Source organism: Triturus cristatus, chromosome 3_2 (assembly GCF_964204655.1).
Source record: "Triturus cristatus chromosome 3_2, aTriCri1.1, whole genome shotgun sequence".
NCBI lineage: Eukaryota > Metazoa > Chordata > Amphibia > Caudata > Salamandridae > Triturus > Triturus cristatus.
This window is the reverse complement of record NC_140584.1, coordinates 521,077,150-521,097,521: the sequence shown is the minus strand read 5'-3', so window position 1 is coordinate 521,097,521 and position 20,372 is coordinate 521,077,150. Positions and strand designations below refer to the sequence as shown.

At 40.2% G+C, this 20,372-nt stretch overlaps 1 protein-coding gene across 1 annotated transcript in view; it reads right to left on the bottom strand.

Annotated features, from left to right (window-relative positions):
* The window catches only part of OVCH2 (ovochymase 2), an 881,024-nt gene that overhangs the window by 415,793 nt on the left and 444,859 nt on the right, over nucleotides 1–20,372 (bottom strand). Inside the window, exon 8 of the mRNA XM_085648218.1 lies at nucleotides 8,445–8,468. Within this exon, the coding sequence (XP_085504344.1) occupies nucleotides 8,445–8,468 (24 nt within the window). The remainder of the gene's footprint in view (nucleotides 1–8,444; nucleotides 8,469–20,372) is intronic.

The window sequence follows — 20,372 nt, the reverse complement described above, 5'->3', positions numbered from 1 at the left end:
AATACAGTGCTGATGATGTTGGAAAAAAGATGATGTATTTGGCAGCTGTCAGATGGCGTGGCAGCTTGAAGAATAGTAGAGTTTTAATGGGTTACAAGGATTGTAGTTTGTGGACATTAGGGGATGGTATTGTGTGCTAGGAATGAGTGTGTTGGTTCAGTGAGTGGCGTACTATGCGGCGAGAGGTATAGTGCATTGAGTCTGTGGTATCATGATTGCATGACACAATTCAACGTGTCTGTTTGGCAGGAGGCACTGTGTTTGTTAGGTGAATGGCAGTGTGGTTGTGTAACAAGCAGCGGTGTGTCAGAAAGCACTAACTTTGTAGTCCGGATCAAACTGGAAGTGATGAGTGTTTCCGCACTTCTCTGAATCCATGGCAAACCGTACTTGAGCTAAAATGTTGTTTAGAAGTACGGGGCTTGGGTACGGTGCGTCCAATTACGGGGCTGGGGTACGGTGCTGGGGTACGTTGCGTACAAGTATGGGGCTGGGGTATGGGGCTGGGGTACGGTGCGTACAAGTACGTGGCTTGGGTACGGTGCGTCCATGTACGGGGCTGGGGTACGGTGCTGGGGTACGGTGCGTCCAAGTACGGGGCTGGGGTACGGTGCTGGGGTACGTTGCGTACAAGTACGGGGCTTGGGTACGGTGCGTCCAAGTACGGGGCTGGGGTACGGTGCTGGGGTACGGTGCGTACAAGAACGGGGCTGGGTACGGTGCTGGGGTACGGTGCGTACAAGTACGGGGCTGGGGTACGGTGCGTACAAGAACGGGGCTGGGGTACGGTGCTGGGGTACAGTGCGTACAAGTACGGGGCTGGGGTACGGTGCTGGGGTATGGTGCGTACAAGTACAGGGCTGGTGTACGGTGCTGGGGTATGGTGCTTCCAAGTACGGGGCTTGGGTACGGCGCTGGGGTACAGTGCGTCCAACTACGGGGCTGGGGTACGGTGCGTACAAGTACGGTGCTGGGGTACGGTGCTGGGGTATGGTGCGTACAAGTACGGGGCTGGGGTACGGTGCGGACATGGGGGGCTACGGTGCTGACATACGGGGGTACGGTGCTGACATACGGGGGTACGTGCGGACATACGCGGGGGTGTGGGGGCTGTACGACTCGTATCCCGGGCACAAGTTTACCCGGGATACGAGTGGTACAGAGTTCGCTCCGTACGGGACGTTTTACATATGCTTGTGTAATCGGAAGGGCGGTACGGATCGTACTTGTGCGCTTGGACTTCAGTTTTACGAATTGTATGTAAAACTGTCCAGGTACGTCTCGTAGACTTTTCCCGAAGCGATTCGTATGTATTTTTCACGTACGAATCGTACTTCACCGGTGGGACGGGACTTGTACGAATCGTACGTAAAAAAATACGGATACGAGTCGTACGGGAATTTTTTTTACCCGATCGGAATCAGCACCTAGGTAGGAGATTGAATTGGAAACCCCAGATCGATATGCTGATTCTCAAACACGCTCAACTAGCTGGTGCACTCACATAGGCTTTCACAGACTAAGCGCATTGCCCCTGCCTTAAAGATTTATAATACTAAAATTAGTTCCTCAGTATTGCAAGGTGCTGAACTTTGGGGCTTTGTCATCTCTCAATGTAGCTCAAAATAAATTTTTGAGAGCACTAACAGGCCTCCTGCAATCAACACCACTCACGCCCTTATACTTAGATCTGGGTTGTAACACCATTGAGGCTACAGCTCGTTTTAGACCCATTGCATTTTGGAGATGGCTCTGGACTACTCCCGAGCTATCCTTGTACCCTAAAGCTCTGTATGAAGTACGGGGGGCAGATTGCCTATGTAGGATTTCTTGGTTAAATAAAGTAAAAACTACATTACTTGACATGGGAATGAGCAGTCTGTGGGAGGACCCCGACAATTATCTATTTCCGCCAAAAAAAGAGTTTAAGGCAGCATACTGGAACATGGTTAAGATTAAGCGCTTCTCAACCATAACGAGATCCATTTTGTCAAGGGGATTTCTGGAGTTCAAATACGATACTGTGCTTGAAGCTTATTGGGATGTCATTACTAAACCTAGTGACAGGAAGTTGAACCATCAATTTAGGGTGGGTTCCCTCCCTATAAAAGCTTTCTCAAGTAGTTGGCATCCCTTGTCTGATGACAAATGTATCACATGTCGAGCACAAATTGAAACCTTAGCTCACATTTTTTTTGTATGCCCAGCCTACAAGATTCCTAGGAAAAAGGGGCTCAAATCAATTTGTTCTAATCTGGTAACAAGATCAGGCGTGGAGGCATTAAGGATTTTGAAGACAAACACACATGATTTCTTAGTGATTGCAGTTGCTAAGTTTTTGAGTTGGATGTGGGTCATCCGCGCTAAAAAGATGAGGGCATATATCAATCTTGTCAGATTTAATTAATGTTTTAGTCCCAATGTTTGGTACCGTAGTCCTACCTCTCTCTGAACATATGTATTGGTACTTCTAATGTGTGTTTATCGTATTTTTTATGCTTAAAGAGGGGTTTACAGTATTGAACAACAGTGCGAAAAGTATTTGCTAGTCATGCTCCCTTGTTGTCTATGTATATTATGATACATTTATTAATTTTTAAATTATGTTTTATAAAGAATATGTGTTTTAATTTATTGTGGGCCGGTTTTAGTTATATGTCAGTCTTGGAATTTTATCATCTATTTTAAACTGTTATGTCTTTTATGATTGTTATAATCAAAATAAAGACTAACTGAACTGAACTGAACTAATTGTAGTTTTACCCAAACTCGGAAGGGATCTGCTGGATGTCCGCTCCTATCGCCTCCTTTCTCTACCTAATCTGGGCTGCAAGATCCTAGGTAGAGTGGTGGCAAACCGCCTCGACCCTCTTAACCACCTGCTGGTCCACACAGACGCAGCACCTTAATTAACATCGGACAGCTGCTACGCCTCATGCACGGCACAACATTTGAAGTACTTGGACAGGTGACGGTGCACCTGGAAAAGTTGTTTGATACTTTGAGGTGGGTTTATCTTCTGCTGGTCCTCACGAGATAGGGTTCGGACCGGTATTTTTGGGGTGAATCCGCACCCTGTATGCCAATCCCACAGCACAAGTGAAAACAGGACAGGTCATCTAGGACAGGATGGATATTTGCATGGGGAGGAGACAGGGATGTCTGTTGTCCCCCCTCCTGTTTGCATTGGCCATGGAACCCCTGGCCTGTCAACTTCGTTGGTGGGTGTAGGAATGGGGCATCCGGGAATGGGATATATACCACATTATATCGCTCTATGTTGATGACACCTAAATCTTTCTCTGGGCTGTGACTGTGTCGCTTCTGGGTCTAATGGAGTTATTAGATACCTTTGGTGAGATTTCTCTGCTACGCGTTAACTGGGATAAGTCCTGTGTATTCCCTCTGGTGCGCAGACCGATTGAGGAATGGGAGGATTCTCAGGAGACCCACATAAAGTGGTGCTATGATATCTAGGTATGCAAATATATTCCACAGAGAAAAACCTCAAGGAGGGGAATCTGAACAGGGCAGTGGGTTCCAAACGGCACTTCCTGCCTTTCTGGTGCTTGTTCCCACTATCTCCACTGGGTAAGGTGGCTATATTTAAAATGTTGGTTCTCCCTTGACTGTCGTACTTCTTTGTGGTCCTCCCACTTCTGCTCCCTATGAGCTTCTTTCAGGAGTTAAACGGGTTGCTGCTTGAACTGATGTGGGACTTGGGCATCGTCGGGTTGCCTTAAATACAATCCAATGCCCATTTACTGAGGGTGGCTTGGGGGCGCCCCACTTTGAGCCGCTGCAAAACAGAAGTGGCCGGTGGCATGGTTGAGTACTCAGCATCATCCTGAAATCATCCTGGTGCGCTTACTAATTAAGGACTCAACATCCAGTACACAGCACAAGTTCAGACAGATGATGTTGGCGCGTACTTGTTGGCACAGATATGTACACTCCAAAGATTCTATACTTCCATATTCCACGGCAATTGTTATTTGGGATTTTCCTACACTGGTAGCTACAATGGATGAGTGACCCCCTTAAACAACAACAGCTTCCTTCCCTGGTTTGGTCTGGCTTGATGGGTGTTACACTGACTGCTCAGCTGGAACTAGCACGATTTCCACTGCTTCACACGCAAATTATACTTTCATGCCCCTGCTTACAAGACTTCCCCACAATGTATCTTCCCAGTTGTTGTCACGTTTGGACACAGACTTTGAACCCACATGGATAGGGTATTGCCCTTCCATACCCACACCGGCAGGCTCCTTTCCATAGAAATGGAAACCTCGCATAACATCAGGAATACGCCTGGCATGGTGAGGCAACGATGGGAATGCCCACATATCATGGATATTTGATTAGGAGCTAATGAGATCTCGTAATGTTTAATTGTTTATAGTTCATTTCGTATTGTTTTTCTGACCCGCTATGCCCTGCACAATGATGTAACCCAGGCAGGGGTCATTGATGTATTCACTACAGCCTGTTGCTAATAGAATGTGATGTACTGTCCTGATGATCAACTTTTGATTGATGTTTTAGTACTGGAATTCTGTGTCAGGAGCACCACTGATGAACATTGTAATGCAACAAAAAAGCTGTTAATAAAAATATTTGAAAAAACAAAACGCTCAGAAGCAGTACCATGCAGAAGCCACATTAAAGTTTGGCTTGTCTGCAAATAAGATTTGTATTTTGTAGAAGAAGCTTGCAGTGCCCAATATACAAATAGCAACTTATAATACTTAATTTGTGCATTGCCAACAGCTCCTAGACACAAGATGTGTGTTCTTGTCTTTCAGAAGTAATTAATCAGAAACTTAACCTGGAGTTGTAAACATCGAGTTGGAAGGTGCCTCAAGGTTGGTTGGACGACACTTTGCTGATCTTCTTATCCAACAGAGGAGAAACACCAACTTTATTGAAGGTGTCAGTTTGTTGCCAGAAAGGGAAAGACATGGGAGACCAAATACTCATGTCCCTGCAGTCATTCTAATCCAGAACTGTGGCACCCCACAGTCTTACTGTGCCATACAAAGAAGAACATTTGGGAGACATTTTGAAAAAGAAAGGCACATTTCAAAAACTAGTAGTTCTAATTTTGTCGTTTTTTCTTTTTTTTGTAGAATTTTCAGAATATAGATGGTACATTGTTAGGTAAGTATAATCTGCTGTACAAGTGGTGTTCCAGTGAAAGACAGTTCAACATGAATATTTGTTAAACTAGTCTTCTAGTAGTGAGTTAGCTTGTGAAATACAGTGCTGATGATGTTGGAAAAAAGATGATGTATTTGGCAGCTGTCAGATGGCGTGGCAGCTTGAAGAATAGTAGAGTTTTAATGGGTTACAAGGATTGTAGTTTGTGGACATTAGGGGATGGTATTGTGTGCTAGGAATGAGTGTGTTGGTTCAGTGAGTGGCGTACTATGCGGCGAGAGGTATAGTGCATTGAGTCTGTGGTATCATGATTGCATGACACAATTCAACGTGTCTGTTTGGCAGGAGGCACTGTGTTTGTTAGGTGAATGGCAGTGTGGTTGTGTAACAAGCAGCGGTGTGTCAGAAAGCACTAACTTTGTAGTCCGGATCAAACTGGAAGTGATGAGTGTTTCCGCACTTCTCTGAATCCATGGCAAACCGTACTTGAGCTAAAATGTTGTTTAGAAGTAAACTGAGGGAAATCATAGTGGGATAAAGACATAATAGGGACGCTTTATACTGCCTCTCTCACTTTATATTCAGCTAAGCACTGCCTTCAACTGTTTGTTATCTAAAGGTAAGAAAATATTTGTATCGCCTTATTAATCATGCAACAGCATCTAATACTTTCTATTACACAAGATACACCTTCAGAGTACCTGTGTCTTTCTGCTCTGATGGATTGCTCTGATTTCCAAAAGAACTGAAACATGAATCTTATCTATGAAACAGAGGTCAAAAGAATTCAGATGTATTGTACTTCTATCATTGTAGACAGGGCAACTGGAATTATGCAATTCTGTGGCTGTAGCATTTGCTGCATTATTATGCTTCTGCCACATTTGCCTCATAATCCATCTCCTTCTGCATAAAATGCAGATTTCACCCTGAACAAAAAATAGTTTCATGTGCTAGTGATTCAAAAGTTAGTAAAAATCAGCACCACCCTTGAATGTGTGCAGGACGTGACCCTTAAAGGATAAATGGCCACCTTTCAGTTGATTATTGATGTATTCAGACATAAAATATATAAGGTTTGTAATCTTCCCCTCACAATAAAAATAATGTTAAAAATTGAGAAATAATTATTTATAGTTAGGGTATTTGGAATTATGCTGTAAATGTTTTTATTTTTTGGGCTGGGTTTTCTCACTTATCTTTTCACACTATTTGCAAATTTTTTCAAAAAAAGGGCCAAAAATGTGATGGGGAAATGCTAACAAACATCTTCTAAAAGGGACACATTTCACAATGGGAGATAGTTGTTATATTTTTGCCCAGTGACAGTCAGCTTGAAAACCCTACCATCCTCTGTTATTTCTGACAACTGACGATGCAAGGTATTCTAGACAGCTCTTCGTTGAGTGGATCACAAAATTATGCCTAAAAAACACCACATTTCCACTCTACTTCTACGGCAGATGATTGTAGTGTTTGGGCCGGAGAGCATCTGGCATTCAGGGAACCTTACCAACGTCCGAGATTTCTGAAAGGATTCCACTCTAGAGTGGTTTGCATTTAGTTTACTACTTTTTCCTACCTAGAATGTCATGCAAATAGCAAACTTTGGACAGAATGACCTCAAATTTCTATGCAAGAAAGGCCCGGAGACTGTGGGGAATAAGAAAGGTCCTACCAACAAGTGTTCCAACACTTTTATGGATAAAAATGTTACCTCACTTGTGTAGATGGGCTTCTGTCCCAGAAAAGGCCCAAAAATATAACATGGTCACATTTTATTCAATTTCACCAATTCTTGAGATGTTGCTAGCTGGGAGATTTGAGTCCAGGGTCGGCAGGACCCAGGGAAACCTACCAACCCCTAGCATTTCTGAAAGCTAGAGACCGTGGGGAATCCAGGGTCATAAAGATTAGATAAATCCCAGTGTGTTTTCGTACCCAGGATCTCCTGTACACATCAAACTTTTGGGAATTCGAATCATTTGTTTACATTTTTTTTTTTGAGGGACAATTCTGGAACCTGAAGATAATGTCTAAAGTCCCCACATTTCTCCAAACAAAAACTGTGTCCTACGTACCTGGATTAGTTTATTGACAGCAATGGATCAAAAGTGCTTCATGAAAATGTCAAGATTTTAGCTTTGAATTTCATTTATTCAAGGGCTGTTGGTAGCTGTGCGGTGTGGTCCAGGGTTGGCTGGCACCTAGGTGTGACCATAGCCCAATTCCCACTGACTTAATGACACTGTATTTTGAAAACAATGCTTCATCAAAGTGATCACATTTTTAAACTTCATGAGTTGTTAAATAGAACACCACTTGTTCTACTGCAGAATTGTTTAGAACGCCTGGCACTTTTTGCAAAATGTGTTCCTGTCTTTGTCACCCATTATGTCCAAATGAGTAAGAACTTCTTGTAAGTTCTTTTAAAAAATTCAAAATATAAGAGTGTACCATGTAGGATTCTTCCAGTGCTACCCGTGATCTTTAAAGAACATCAGTGTTTTGTTAATGTGGTCACGCTCCGATAATTAAACATCCCCCTTCATCTTACAGGTGTTACGTACATGTGCTTAATGTATGGGTAATGCCATTACAAAGATATTTTTGAATCACTTCTAACTTAAGACTGAGTGAATGTTTATTACATTTGCATGTGAATTCCCTGACTTCCCCCCATTTTTTCATAAGCATATTGGCTACACCCCTTAAAAAGCTGCATCTATAAAAATGATCTTGGAATACCACAATTTCAAAAAACATATTTATGTTGAAGATGTTTGATGTAGGCAGTAAACTGTAATTACTTCACAAAGAATAGCAGTCTTACAAAACAAGAAAACAGCAGCTTTAATATCCATGAAAATATGTGTCGTTCTAGCTGTCTTATTTCCAGTTCCTTGATAAAACACTCTGGCGTATTTATATTTTGATTACACTGGTATAAAATGTTCCACCTGAGCTAATTAGCCAATGATGTCATAATTACATGTATGGATTTCATATGTGGCAACAATTAAAACAGTAATTTCAAACAAGAGTGATTGCTGCAGTCAATGCACCTTAGTGATTTAATGCATCGCCTGTCAGAAACTGAAGTTGAAGTTAAAAATGCCCTTCCAAAATATGCGCCCACAATTATTCCTTACACATAATTAAACCATGATCTACTCGTATTGAGTCTTTTCGAGTCCTCCATTGTATAAGAGTAAATGTCTGCAAGATACAGTTTAGATACAGCGTTGATAGTTAAAATATATAAATAAATTGGTACTCACTTTGAGATTCCTCACATGTTCCATCTAAACAAAAAAAACAAAGATTTTGTAAATATTTGAGCTTTAATCAAAAACTGCCTGTTTAAGTCCTTTTAAAACACTGTACATGGATTTTGAGTGTGTAAAATGTGAGAAAACTATCAACCCTCCCAAAACACTTTGGGCCTCATTTATGAAAAGTGACGCATCACTGCGTGAAAACAGTGATGCGTCACTTTTCACTGCGCCCTCCCTGCGACTCCAATGATGCGTCATATTTACAGTATGACGGATCATGTTGCAAGGAGTCACAGATACGTCAGTATTTCTGACGTATCTGTAGGCGCAAAAGTGACGCATTGCTGGAGTGTGTCACGAAAGTGATGCAACTCCAGTAATGTGTCCTTTCACATGGGGCAAGTCCCATGTGAAAGGGCCTGCATCAGTCTTGCGTCTGCTGTGAGGCAGGCGCAAGATATTGACGCATTTGCACCCTACAAGTGGCGCAGTGAAATCTAGTAGATATCACTGCGTTACTTCTACGATGCTTACTTACGTGGGAACGCCCACCCTGCATACATTATACCTGACGCAGGTATAATGTTGCGCAGGGGTTTACAAAGTGACGCATCTACCTAGATGCGTCACTTTGTAAATATGGTGCAACAAGGTCCAGTTTTTACGCCGCTGCTGCGTCACAAAAAATGACGCACCGGCGGCGCAAAGTGACGCAAGGACTCATAAATGAGCCCCTTTACTTGTATTTTTCAGGTCAAATTATCTGCTTGCTGATGATCTCTGAGAATTGTCTGGGAGTTGCATACCATGAGTAAGGACCCTCAACAATGGTGCTTAAAATCAGGAATTTAAAAGATAAATAATATATATATTGTAATAAATTATTGTTAGACCTGGCACCATTGGCATGGGTCTCCCTTACATTTTTTTCTGTTGCCTCTGATGTTTTCCGGGTACCGAGGCGCCATCTTATTGCATCGTACCGGAGAGCAGTAAGAAACAGACGCATCACCTCCCCATACAGTAAGGAAGCGAGCATCAACTCCCCCACAGCAGTAAGGAACCGACACATCCACTCCCCTGAGTGTAAGGAACCGACGCATCACCTTCCCTGTGACCCTTTTGTTTGCATTGCTTTACGCATCCAAGGTACTTTGAGAGTAAAGTGTCGCATTTACAACTTGAGAGAACTTTCTACTATTTTAGAGTCTATTTTTGGGTACAGTACTGTGAATTTTTGTTGTTTGGTCTTGTGTTAAGTCTATATAAAAAGACTTATTTTTATAATACAACCTGTGTGGTGTCCATCTGTAGTGTTGTCACTGTATTACTGTTTGCGTTCACAAATGCTTTACACACTACCTCTGAGATAAGCCTGCCTGCTCGTGCAAAGCTACTAAGGGGGTGAGCAGGGGTTATTTTAGGAATGTAGCCACTTGCCCTGACTAGACACAAGGGTCCCTATTTGGTCAAAGGTAGCTACCCCCAAAACTAACAATTATAATATTTATAATTTGTTGGATGGAGTAATTCCTGTTGGGCTGGCACAGGACTTAATGTTTCCAAGCCGAGATGACTCCACTCGCCAAACTTTAAAATGACCGCCAAACTGGTGGTCATTTCCAATTTCTGTCAATCCTTTTTGAAGTTTGGTGCAGGGCTCCGTCAACATGACAGAGCCCTGCAGCAAACTTCTTTTTTTTATTTTCCAAAAGAAAACACTGAAGTGGGGTTTTCTTTTTTAAAACAAAAAAAGACAGTGCTCCGCTCGCTATGAGAGGGTAAACAACATTTACCACGCAGTCCTTATGGGTTTTCTTTTTGAAAACAAAAAAGAACAATGCTCCCATCACTTTGAAAGGGGAAACAATGTTACCCAAGCAGTCATTACCACCTAAATGCATTTACCACGCATGCCTTTACAACAAAAATGTAAGTATATATCAGGTAAGTTTACAGTAGTTGTTTAGAAGACACAGGACCATCTGCTCAGAACCGTCTCTTACGTGATACATGAGTGTAGTAGTTGATAAGGTTACAGTGAGCTCTGTGCTGCATGTCTCTCATCTTTGTCTTCATCTTAGTTTAAAAACATTTCAATGGCATTTTATTAAGTATATTGAAGTTTACTTTGCTGGATGATGATGTCGTTCAGTTTTGCCATTTGAGATGTCATCAATGTTGTCATCAATGATGTCACACTGACCATGTCATGAGTGATGTAATATGTACGGTCATAAGCAGTGCATTAGGGGTGCGGAAGTTATAGTTAGCTCAGGTAACTATAGCTGTTGAATTTCTATAGTTTTGTGTGTGTAAAATCTGAACCTAACTATAATGTGCTATCAGAAATGTAGTTTTATCTTATCCTGTGGCAAGATATTTTTCGGTGGCTCCCCAATGAGATGTATCGAAGTTAATATACTTTGCCATCAATAGAATCAGCAGGAATCTATGAGGTCAAAATAGGACCAGGCAATTTAGGCAGTTAGAGTCTAAATACATTCTAGACCTAAAGACCACACAACCCTTGGGCTACAACAGAGACAAGTAATTGGAGGTACATGTAGGTTGATGGACACTAAGGTATATGTACTTCATGCTGACATATGTTATACCGATATATTTGTTTATTTCAGATAGATCCACCTATGGATCCCAGATTAAGTGGTTTTGTATTTAGCACTACTTTAATTTTTTTCACATTGTTTCAGAAGCTTTTATTGTGTCCTGAAGAAGGCTGCCACACCTCGAGCGAAGGTATCAGGCTGAAACATGTTGGCCAATTTTTCCACACAGTGACAGGTTGAATTCCCTCCTGTTGAGGCTTAATTTTAATCCTGGCCCAGGGGCACCCCAATAAAGTTGTTTGCACACCTTGGAGCTAGTTTTAGATCACTATTTTCTTGCTCTGCACCCCTCGCCATTCCCAGCTCATCCACTGTATTTAGTATACCTCTCTCTATGAAAACATCCCTGAGCTCCCCCTCCTCAGTAAAGGGGTTGTAGCCCACTTTGTGACTAGGTTCATATTACGAGGAAGTTCAAAGTTTATTTATTTTTTTGATTAATTAAAATCTTACAAAAAATTACTAAAAATATCATCAGATATAAAAGATTAAAAGAACATATATGATTGATACCATAACTTATACTAGCTAAAATACAGTACACAGTACATTTTAAAATACAATAGATAAGGAATTTAAATCATACTCTTCTAATCCAACAGCACACAAAAATTTTACAAATGCAGAATTCATGGATATATCATCAGAGCTTAGAAATACTATCAAAGCTTGCCTACATGTCCTTACTCCACGATCATTAAATAGTCTCTTAAGTGTAATTTTCCTTTCATTTTCTAATTCAAGACGAAGACACAGTAAATGTATAATGTTCTCTTGTCCGGATTTACATAACCTACATTTGGTATCCTCTTCTGATTTCTTCCATGGAGGTAAATGACATAGCCCTGGCAGTAAGCCAAACATTGCTTTAATAAAGATATGTTTGTTTTTCTGTGACCACGATGTTTCAAGATATTCTTGGACCTTTTTTTTCATAAATCCATTTGCGAGGAGGTTTCCCTATGATGAAGCATGCCTCCTACGGGTGAGTGAGGGAAACCATCATTTAAAAGGACTACTTTGATAGTGCTCATTCCTTTCTGTATCAGACTCAGGGGTTTCTTTGTGCGTTATTGTTTACGGAATAGGGGAATCAACCCTGGAGGGTCTTTAAAAACTTCATGTAGCCCTTATAGTGTTGTGATAACAATAGGATATTCTGGAACATGTCTTTGTTAAGTTGTATGCTAAAAATATGTTTGATGTGTGATTTTCACATCTGGACAGCTTCTCCTTTGAAAGATTTTATATGTTTAGAGTAGGAAATATCCTTATATTGACAGTACCTGACAATCCCTTGTGACTGTTTTTATTTTTTATTTCTGTAACCAGTGTAATTTTCATACTCTGGATTTGCACAATATGAACAGGAAAATATCTAGAGCCCATTTGGACAGTAATTTATCACTGATATTTTTACAAATCTATATGCTGATGCCAAGAGGGCAAATATGTTGTATGTTCCCCTATGCACATATAGGAATATGCACAGTGATCCTTCGACGCACCTCCCAACCTCATATTTGGACCATTATGTTGTTTTGTCCACTTGAGCATAATTGGGCATAACATGTGGTGCCACGCCCCACGTTTATTTGAGAATGTTCTGCTTTCTGTTATGTCGGATCCCCTACTTTCTCCTATTCTTATTTTCTGTTGATCTTTTTATATTTGTATGTGAATGTTCTCATTTTCATATGCTTCCTTATCTAATTCCCAATTGTGACATTTATGATATATCTATTTTTGTTTATATCATATAAATATTCCGAATTTTATCTATAATATAATCATGAATGACATTGTGGACAGGGTAAAAGAATTGTGGTATTCATTGTATACATTTTGGGTGAAAATGGATGTCTTGAATTGAGAACCATGTCTTCTATGCCTGTGATGAAGTTTGTATTTATATTATGCTGGCGGTGGGGCTCGATACCTTGAGACAGGTTCATGAAGCTGAAACGTGTCGGTAGCATTTGTGTCTGCTAAATAAATTGCATTCTTTTCACGCAAAACAGGAGTGTCTGTTTCCTTTGGTCACCTGCCGGTCCAAATTATTATTCTTGGATATATATGTATAAAAACAAAGGTTTCAAAGATGTTATAGTTAGGAAATAGATTTTTTTTTTTAAACTAGTAATTCACTGAAAAAACAACGGTTACAGGGCTGTTATAGTGAGGTGATAGAATTTTCAAAGAACATTACAAATTCACTGAAAAAACAAAGATTACAGGGAAATTATAGTTAAACTCAGATTTGACTCATACAAAACCACAGAAATTCAGCAGTTATAGTTACCTGAGCTAACTATAACTTATGCCCCCACAAGGTACTGCTTATGACCTTACATATTACATCACTCATGACATGGTCAGTGACATCACTCATGATGTCACTGATGATGTCTCAAAGGACATCACTGATGACATCATCTACAGAACCACTCACATATCCACACACACCCACACAACCACTTATACATACACTCACATACCCATACGAGTTGCACGCCCACTCAGTCATCCATCGAGCCACTCACGCACCCATTCACTCACTCATACAGCCACTAACACAGCCACACACTTACTCACTCACTCATAGAGCTACTCACACACCTACTCCTTCACCCATACAGTCACTCATACACCCACTCACTAACCCACACAAGCACTCACAAACCCAGTCCCTAATACATACACCCACTCACGCACCTCCATATTAACCCATATACCCACTCACACACTACTCACTCACCCATAAAGCCTTTCAAAACAGACACTCACTGACCTATAAAAGTCAGACATCCACTCACACCCACATATATACCCACTCACACAACCATACACCATTCACATACCTGTTCACTCCCCATACAGCTGCTCACACACACTCACTCTCAATACAGCCGCTTACACACTAACTCAGTCAACCAAACACCCACTCAAACAGCCACTCCCTCATGCATTTATCCACTTATACACCCAGTCACTCACTCATACAGCCACTGACACAGCCACTCGGTCCTTCACACAATGACTCATGCATCCACTCACCCACCCATGCAGTCACTAATGCAGCCACTTACTCACCCATACAGCCACTCACATACCCACCAAAATAGCCACTAACTCACCCACACAGGTACTCAATACCCACTCATACACCCATACACGCATTCACACACCCACCCACCCACACACACACACACAGTTACACAGCCACTCACATAATATATGTTAGAAATAGTATCACTAATTAGTTGTACACAAAGTATACTAATTTAACTTTTGAATTAGCTTAGTATATATGTTTAACAGTCATAAACCTTTAGAATAGACTCACAATCACTGGATGATGTCATCAGTGATGTAATTTGAGATGTCATGAGCGATGTCACTGACGATGTCATGAGTGATGTAATATGTGAGGTCATAAGCAGTGCATGGCAGGGGTGTAAGTTAAAGTTCGCTGAGGTAACAATAACTGCTGAATTTCTCAATGGTTTTGTGCATGTGAAATCTGAGCCTAACTGTAATGTCCCTAACCTTTGGTTTTTCCAGTGAATTACCTACTGGTGTTTGCCAGTAGGTAGTTATAGTTAGGACCTAGTTTCCATAGTAAAAGCATTTTTTGACTTGCCTATAACTTTGCGGTACAAAAGGGGGTGGTGATGGACGGAGCATCAGAACCAATCAAACACTCACACCCAGTCAACAGATCTGGGTTTAATCCATCACCGTTCTTTAGCCCACTCTGCCACCCCAGTTCAGACATGGCCATATGCAAATCAGTCTGACCCTGTGCCTCATGGGAACAGTCCAGCCCGAACTGCCAAGCCATGTCTTCCCTGGACCGGAAACAAGCTTCCTAGGACCGGTTTCTGGCATTTCAGCCGTCTTCAGCCAGGCTTGCTTGAATCCAGTGGCAAAGTGAGCAAGGGACTCACGTCTGAGCATACCCTGCCAACTTATGGCGAACAAAGCGGTACAAAAGGGGGTGGTGATGGACGGAGCATCAGAACCAATCAAACACTCACACCCAGTCAACAGATCTGGGTTTAATCCATCACCGTTCTTTAGCCCACTCTGCCACCCCAGTTCAGACATGGCCATATGCAAATCAGTCTGACCCTGTGCCTCATGGGAACAGTCCAGCCCGAACTGCCAAGCCATGTCTTCCCTGTGATAATGGAAAATAGTCTTAGAGATGGTTTTTATAGAAATTCACTAGAAAGACCTGACTAAGGACAACACAGTAATAAGCCCTAGTGCCAAAAATACTATAATATCTGTGCATATATGTGTTTTACAGTCTGTAAAAAAAAGGTGCGATTGTCACGGGTACATTGTCGCTATTCCTGGCATCCCTGTGAACACACAAAATAAGTTTAAGAGATGGTTTTTATAGAAACTCATTATAAAAAATGAGTTTGAAGTGTAGAGTAATAAACCCCTAGTGCAAAAAAAACTATCTGTGTGTATTTATGTGTTTTTCAGTCTATAAAAATAGCACGATCATCACAGGTACCGACGTTGTCACGATTCCCGGCATTACTGAGAACACAGAAAATAGGTTTTGAAGAAGGTTTTTATATAAAGTCACTAGAAAAACATGACTTTAGGCAATACAGTAAAAAAACACTAGTGTGTAAATTGCTGTAATATGTGTGCATATATGTGTTTTACACTTTATGCAAAAAGCGCAATCGCCACAGTGAATGACATCGTCACAACGCCCTAAAGAACCGCAAAAACAGAAAATAGGTTTTAAAGATGGTACCAAAACATGAGTTTAAACATGTTTTTTATAGAAGCATGTATATAGTAATATATGTAGTGCAATGTTAAGAATGGATTTTTGTTTGTTTTTGCATGTGCTGGTGGCTGTTGAATACCTGCTTTTGTTTTGCGATTCTGCTACATATTCATGACCATTGCAACATGGTCGTGAAGATTCCCAACAACTAAAAAAAAAGGATCTTTTTAAAGAAAATTAACAATATTTCAGGTACTAGGGTGGCTCTGACAAGAGCCTTTGTGTTGATTGTGTGTATATGACAGCTACACATGAGACTGGATGCAGAGTTTCAGGTTACTTAGAAACACCCTGTTGCCTTCGTCTGTAAAGTGCACTCCATCATTTCTATAATTTCCATGCATGTCAAAATGCAGGTTGTTGTTATAGATTCAGCCCATGTTATGGTCACTGAGGAATGCAGAAACAGTTTTATTAACATGTTTCCTGGCGTAGTCAATCTGTGGACAGAATGGATTTGACCACTTCCATTTCTGCCTTTGGCATACATTAGAGTACAGCAAGACAGAGTGAGGGAAAAGCGCAATCAGTGCTGCAAAGGTATTCTTCATTTGGATTTTGAGCCCTACCCCAGTTATTGTGCCTAGGTCATTGCCACCATAGTGCACAGTCATGAGTTAAGGAGCTTGGCAATCCAAATTGATTTTAACCAAAGTCAGCAACTGATGAAAATCTAACCCTCTCTGGCGAAACCAAATAATCTCCACATTTGCCAAATCACAGACCTGTAAATACCTCTATTTTTGCAGCCTCTTTAGCCCAATAGACATAGCTGTGGCCAACAATCCACCTTCTAAGCATTTTGAAGTGAATGAGCAATAGCAGTCAGGAGAAGGCTGGAGCTCATTAAGGTAGTTTTCCAAATGAAAAGCAGTTCAAATGGATGTGTTTTCTTCTTTAAAAGAAAAATATATATATATAGATATATTTTTTTTAAACTTTATTTAACATTTTTAATCTACAGTTTACCACATTGCAAATTGTGTCACCGAAAATATATTTTGTTGGATTGTGTCGGCATGTAAGTGAATAAAATTAGGTAGTGTGTTGAATTCATTAGCAATAAATCCTATTATTGGCTGTAACACAGACATGGATATGCTTTTGAATCAGTAAATCACACGTGCTGTATCTCCTTTGGAAGTAGCATGTTCCTTCTAGAATGTGCTGTGTACTTGCGACCTACTGGTTCCACTGGGTTGCTAGATACACTGAGCTGAGTGTATTGGGGGTGAAAGGTGTTAAAGAGACAGAATTATTTTGAAAAGTTAAGGAGTTATGACACAATTTAAGTAATGATAAACTTTAATTTCCAATTGAGGACTATGTTATAGACTGCTGTGTAGTATTTAAAAAAAAACTGAAGCTAAATATCGGTTTGGACATCACTCCGCAATGATCGCAAAAACAGTGTGAACATGTGGAGACAGGAATCTCGTTTTGAAAGAGAGGGAAAGGATTAACAGATGCTAACTATTCATAAGTGGAGATAGAGTAGTCTAAATTGAAAGACATGTTTTGATTTGCTGCCTTTCTCTTGATGATAGAGTGGAAAGTTGAAGAGGTTGCCATTTTATAGTTGTTTTGTATGAGAGTGGTGTACCATTCTTGTGCTTAGTTTTTACAAATCTTAACAGTATCAAAACTATCCAGACAGAGCTAAAACAACAATATAATCTACAAACTTAGTTCACTGGTATGCATATCACTTTTTAATTATTTCAAAAAATTTAAATTAGAAATGAAGATGTATATGGGAGTTTGATAAAAAAGAGAATCACAGTGATATGAAAAAAATATATCAGATGAACTGTATCTGGCAGAGGGTATGTGTTTAAGATGTTAGTACTGCCGAAAGTTACCATGAGTAATGTCTTTAAAAATGGCAATATTTTAAATGTCTAAGTATCATGTGCAGAACAGACAGATCAATGTTATTTGCATTCTGTGAATTGTAGTACTTTTAGTCAATTTATTAAGCAGGAGTAGGGTAGTCATGAATAAAAGATAAGAAAATGTGATTTGCCTGTATATGAATTATAAAGTAGTAATACTTGTTAGGTATGTATTAGGAAGTGTTTGTCAATATAGTTATATGATGAGACTCTTGAGTTTACTTAAAGATATAGAGAACTATATATTTTTGGAAAGATGGCCGAAGGTGTATATCTATCATGAAATCAGATATAAGTTTACCTGGTGATCTATGTTGAAAATGTAATGTATATGGTTGAGGTGGTGCATTTCTTTAAACATGCTCTGTTTAAAATTGAGGAGGTTAATAGTTGAATGTCTCTTTAGAGTTCTTGTGCTAGCTTCAATTGGTATGTAGCTTTTCTTTGAGAAATGCTGAATATATGTTTTAAAAACACAAGAAATATTTGAGAAATGATGTAGGAATGCCATTAAGAAAAGGTTTGTGCTTTGAAAAAGTGAGAATTGTTGTTTTCAGTTTTAGAATGTTACTGATGTATGTCCATGCTGAATAACAGAGCAATGTAAGCTCCTAGAGACCATGTATCCAATTATATATCAAGTGTGATATCTAGACTTTACTCACACATAGATCAGTAGAAAAGGTTAGACACACTAAAACATGTAGTATCATACTGACAGCAGGACGTAAACAACGAATCATAAATATAGTTACAACTGACTTATCAGCAATGGAGGTACTTTTACAGTAAGCCAGGCAGTACTCAAGCACTCATCCAATCACTCAGCCACTGCTCAGGCATTCATCCAATCACTCATTCACTGTCTACACACTTATTCAAATTCTCAGGCACTACATACACAGTCTTGCAATCACACATGAACTAATTATGTAGTCATTGAACTATACAGGCTCTACCCTTGCATTCATCCCATCACCCAGGCACTTATTATTCACTTATGCAATCACCAAGGTTCTATCTATGCAGTTAGTCAAACACTCAGGCACAACCCATCCACTCATCCGAACACCCACCTGCAACCCATGCACTCATCAAAATACTGAGGCACAACCCATGCACTCATCTAATTATGCAGGTACTACAATTGCAGTGAACCTATCACCCATGCAGTTCTTATGCACTCATTCAATTACTGAGGCAATACTGTTTCACTAATGCAATCACCCCAGTAGTACACTTGCATTCATCCAATCACTTAAGCTTTAACAATGGACTCTTGCAATCATTCAGACACTAGTCATGCACTCATCTAATAACAAAGGCAGTACTGATTCACTCATTCAATTATTCAGCCACTATCCATGTACTTATCTAAACACACAGGCACTACCTGCTCACTCAACCAAAAATACATGGGCAGCAGCCATGTACTCATCCAATCACTGAAACACTAACCCAATCTGACAGGTGCTATGTATGCACTTTAACAATCGCATATGCACTATCCATGCACTCTATAAATCACCTATATACTATGCATGCACGCCTGCAATCGGAGTTGCATTCATCTAATCATCCAACCACTATCTGTGCATGTATTGAATTATTGAGGCATCAGTCATGCACTTATCTAATCATTCAGGCACTACTCATGCACTCATCCAAACACCCAGATAGTAATGATATACTAAAGCAATCACGCAGGCAGTAACTATCCATATATGGAACGACCCATGGAGTTCCTACATACTCAGGGAATTATCCAGACACTACCTGTATCCTCTGGGAATCACCTAGGCACTACCTATGCACTCATTCAATCATCCAGGGAGTATTCAACCACAAACACATGTATTTAAAAGTGTTAGTGAGGAATATGTAGTCTTTTTGACCAATCTGATGAATTATATATGCAACCTGTAACACTCTCTTTTTATGTACTAGGAAGAATTAGTGATCTATATGCTCTGATAGAAATGAATGTGCAGATTTTTATATGCACTATTTCCCAAAATGTAAATGTGATACATTTAAGTAGAAAAGTGCTGAGATACTAAATACACCACTGATACCGTGGTAGAGAGGTACACAAATAGCTCTCATGTCGCCATTTGGACTTACAGTTTTGAAAAACTGCATGTACTTCTACACTTTGGTTGATGTGCATTTTCAAATTTACTACAGAAGAGATAAACTGGTCTTTCACCATGTATTAGTGAGAACTGAGATATGGTGCAGCAGTGTTGTAGGAGAGGTAGCTATAATGTTAAAAGGTAACTAATAAATAACGTTTTGTGTTTTGCTTTGGTATATTAAAGTAAGTGCATGTAGTTATATAGCTAGGTTCATCTGTTGATTTTAAAATGCAGCATAACAAAAACTGTTTTTGTATTATGTGGAAGTCAGTAGTAAAGTAGTTGGTTCATTGGATAGAGTAACAATTTAAATATACTTTTTTTAACAGAACAATATCTACATAACTACAGACAGAAGGCCTACAAACATTCGGAGGGAAAAAGCAACAGAAGCAACTACAGCATCTCTGCAGAACTGAGACACAAAAGGGGAAAAATGCAGAAAAAGT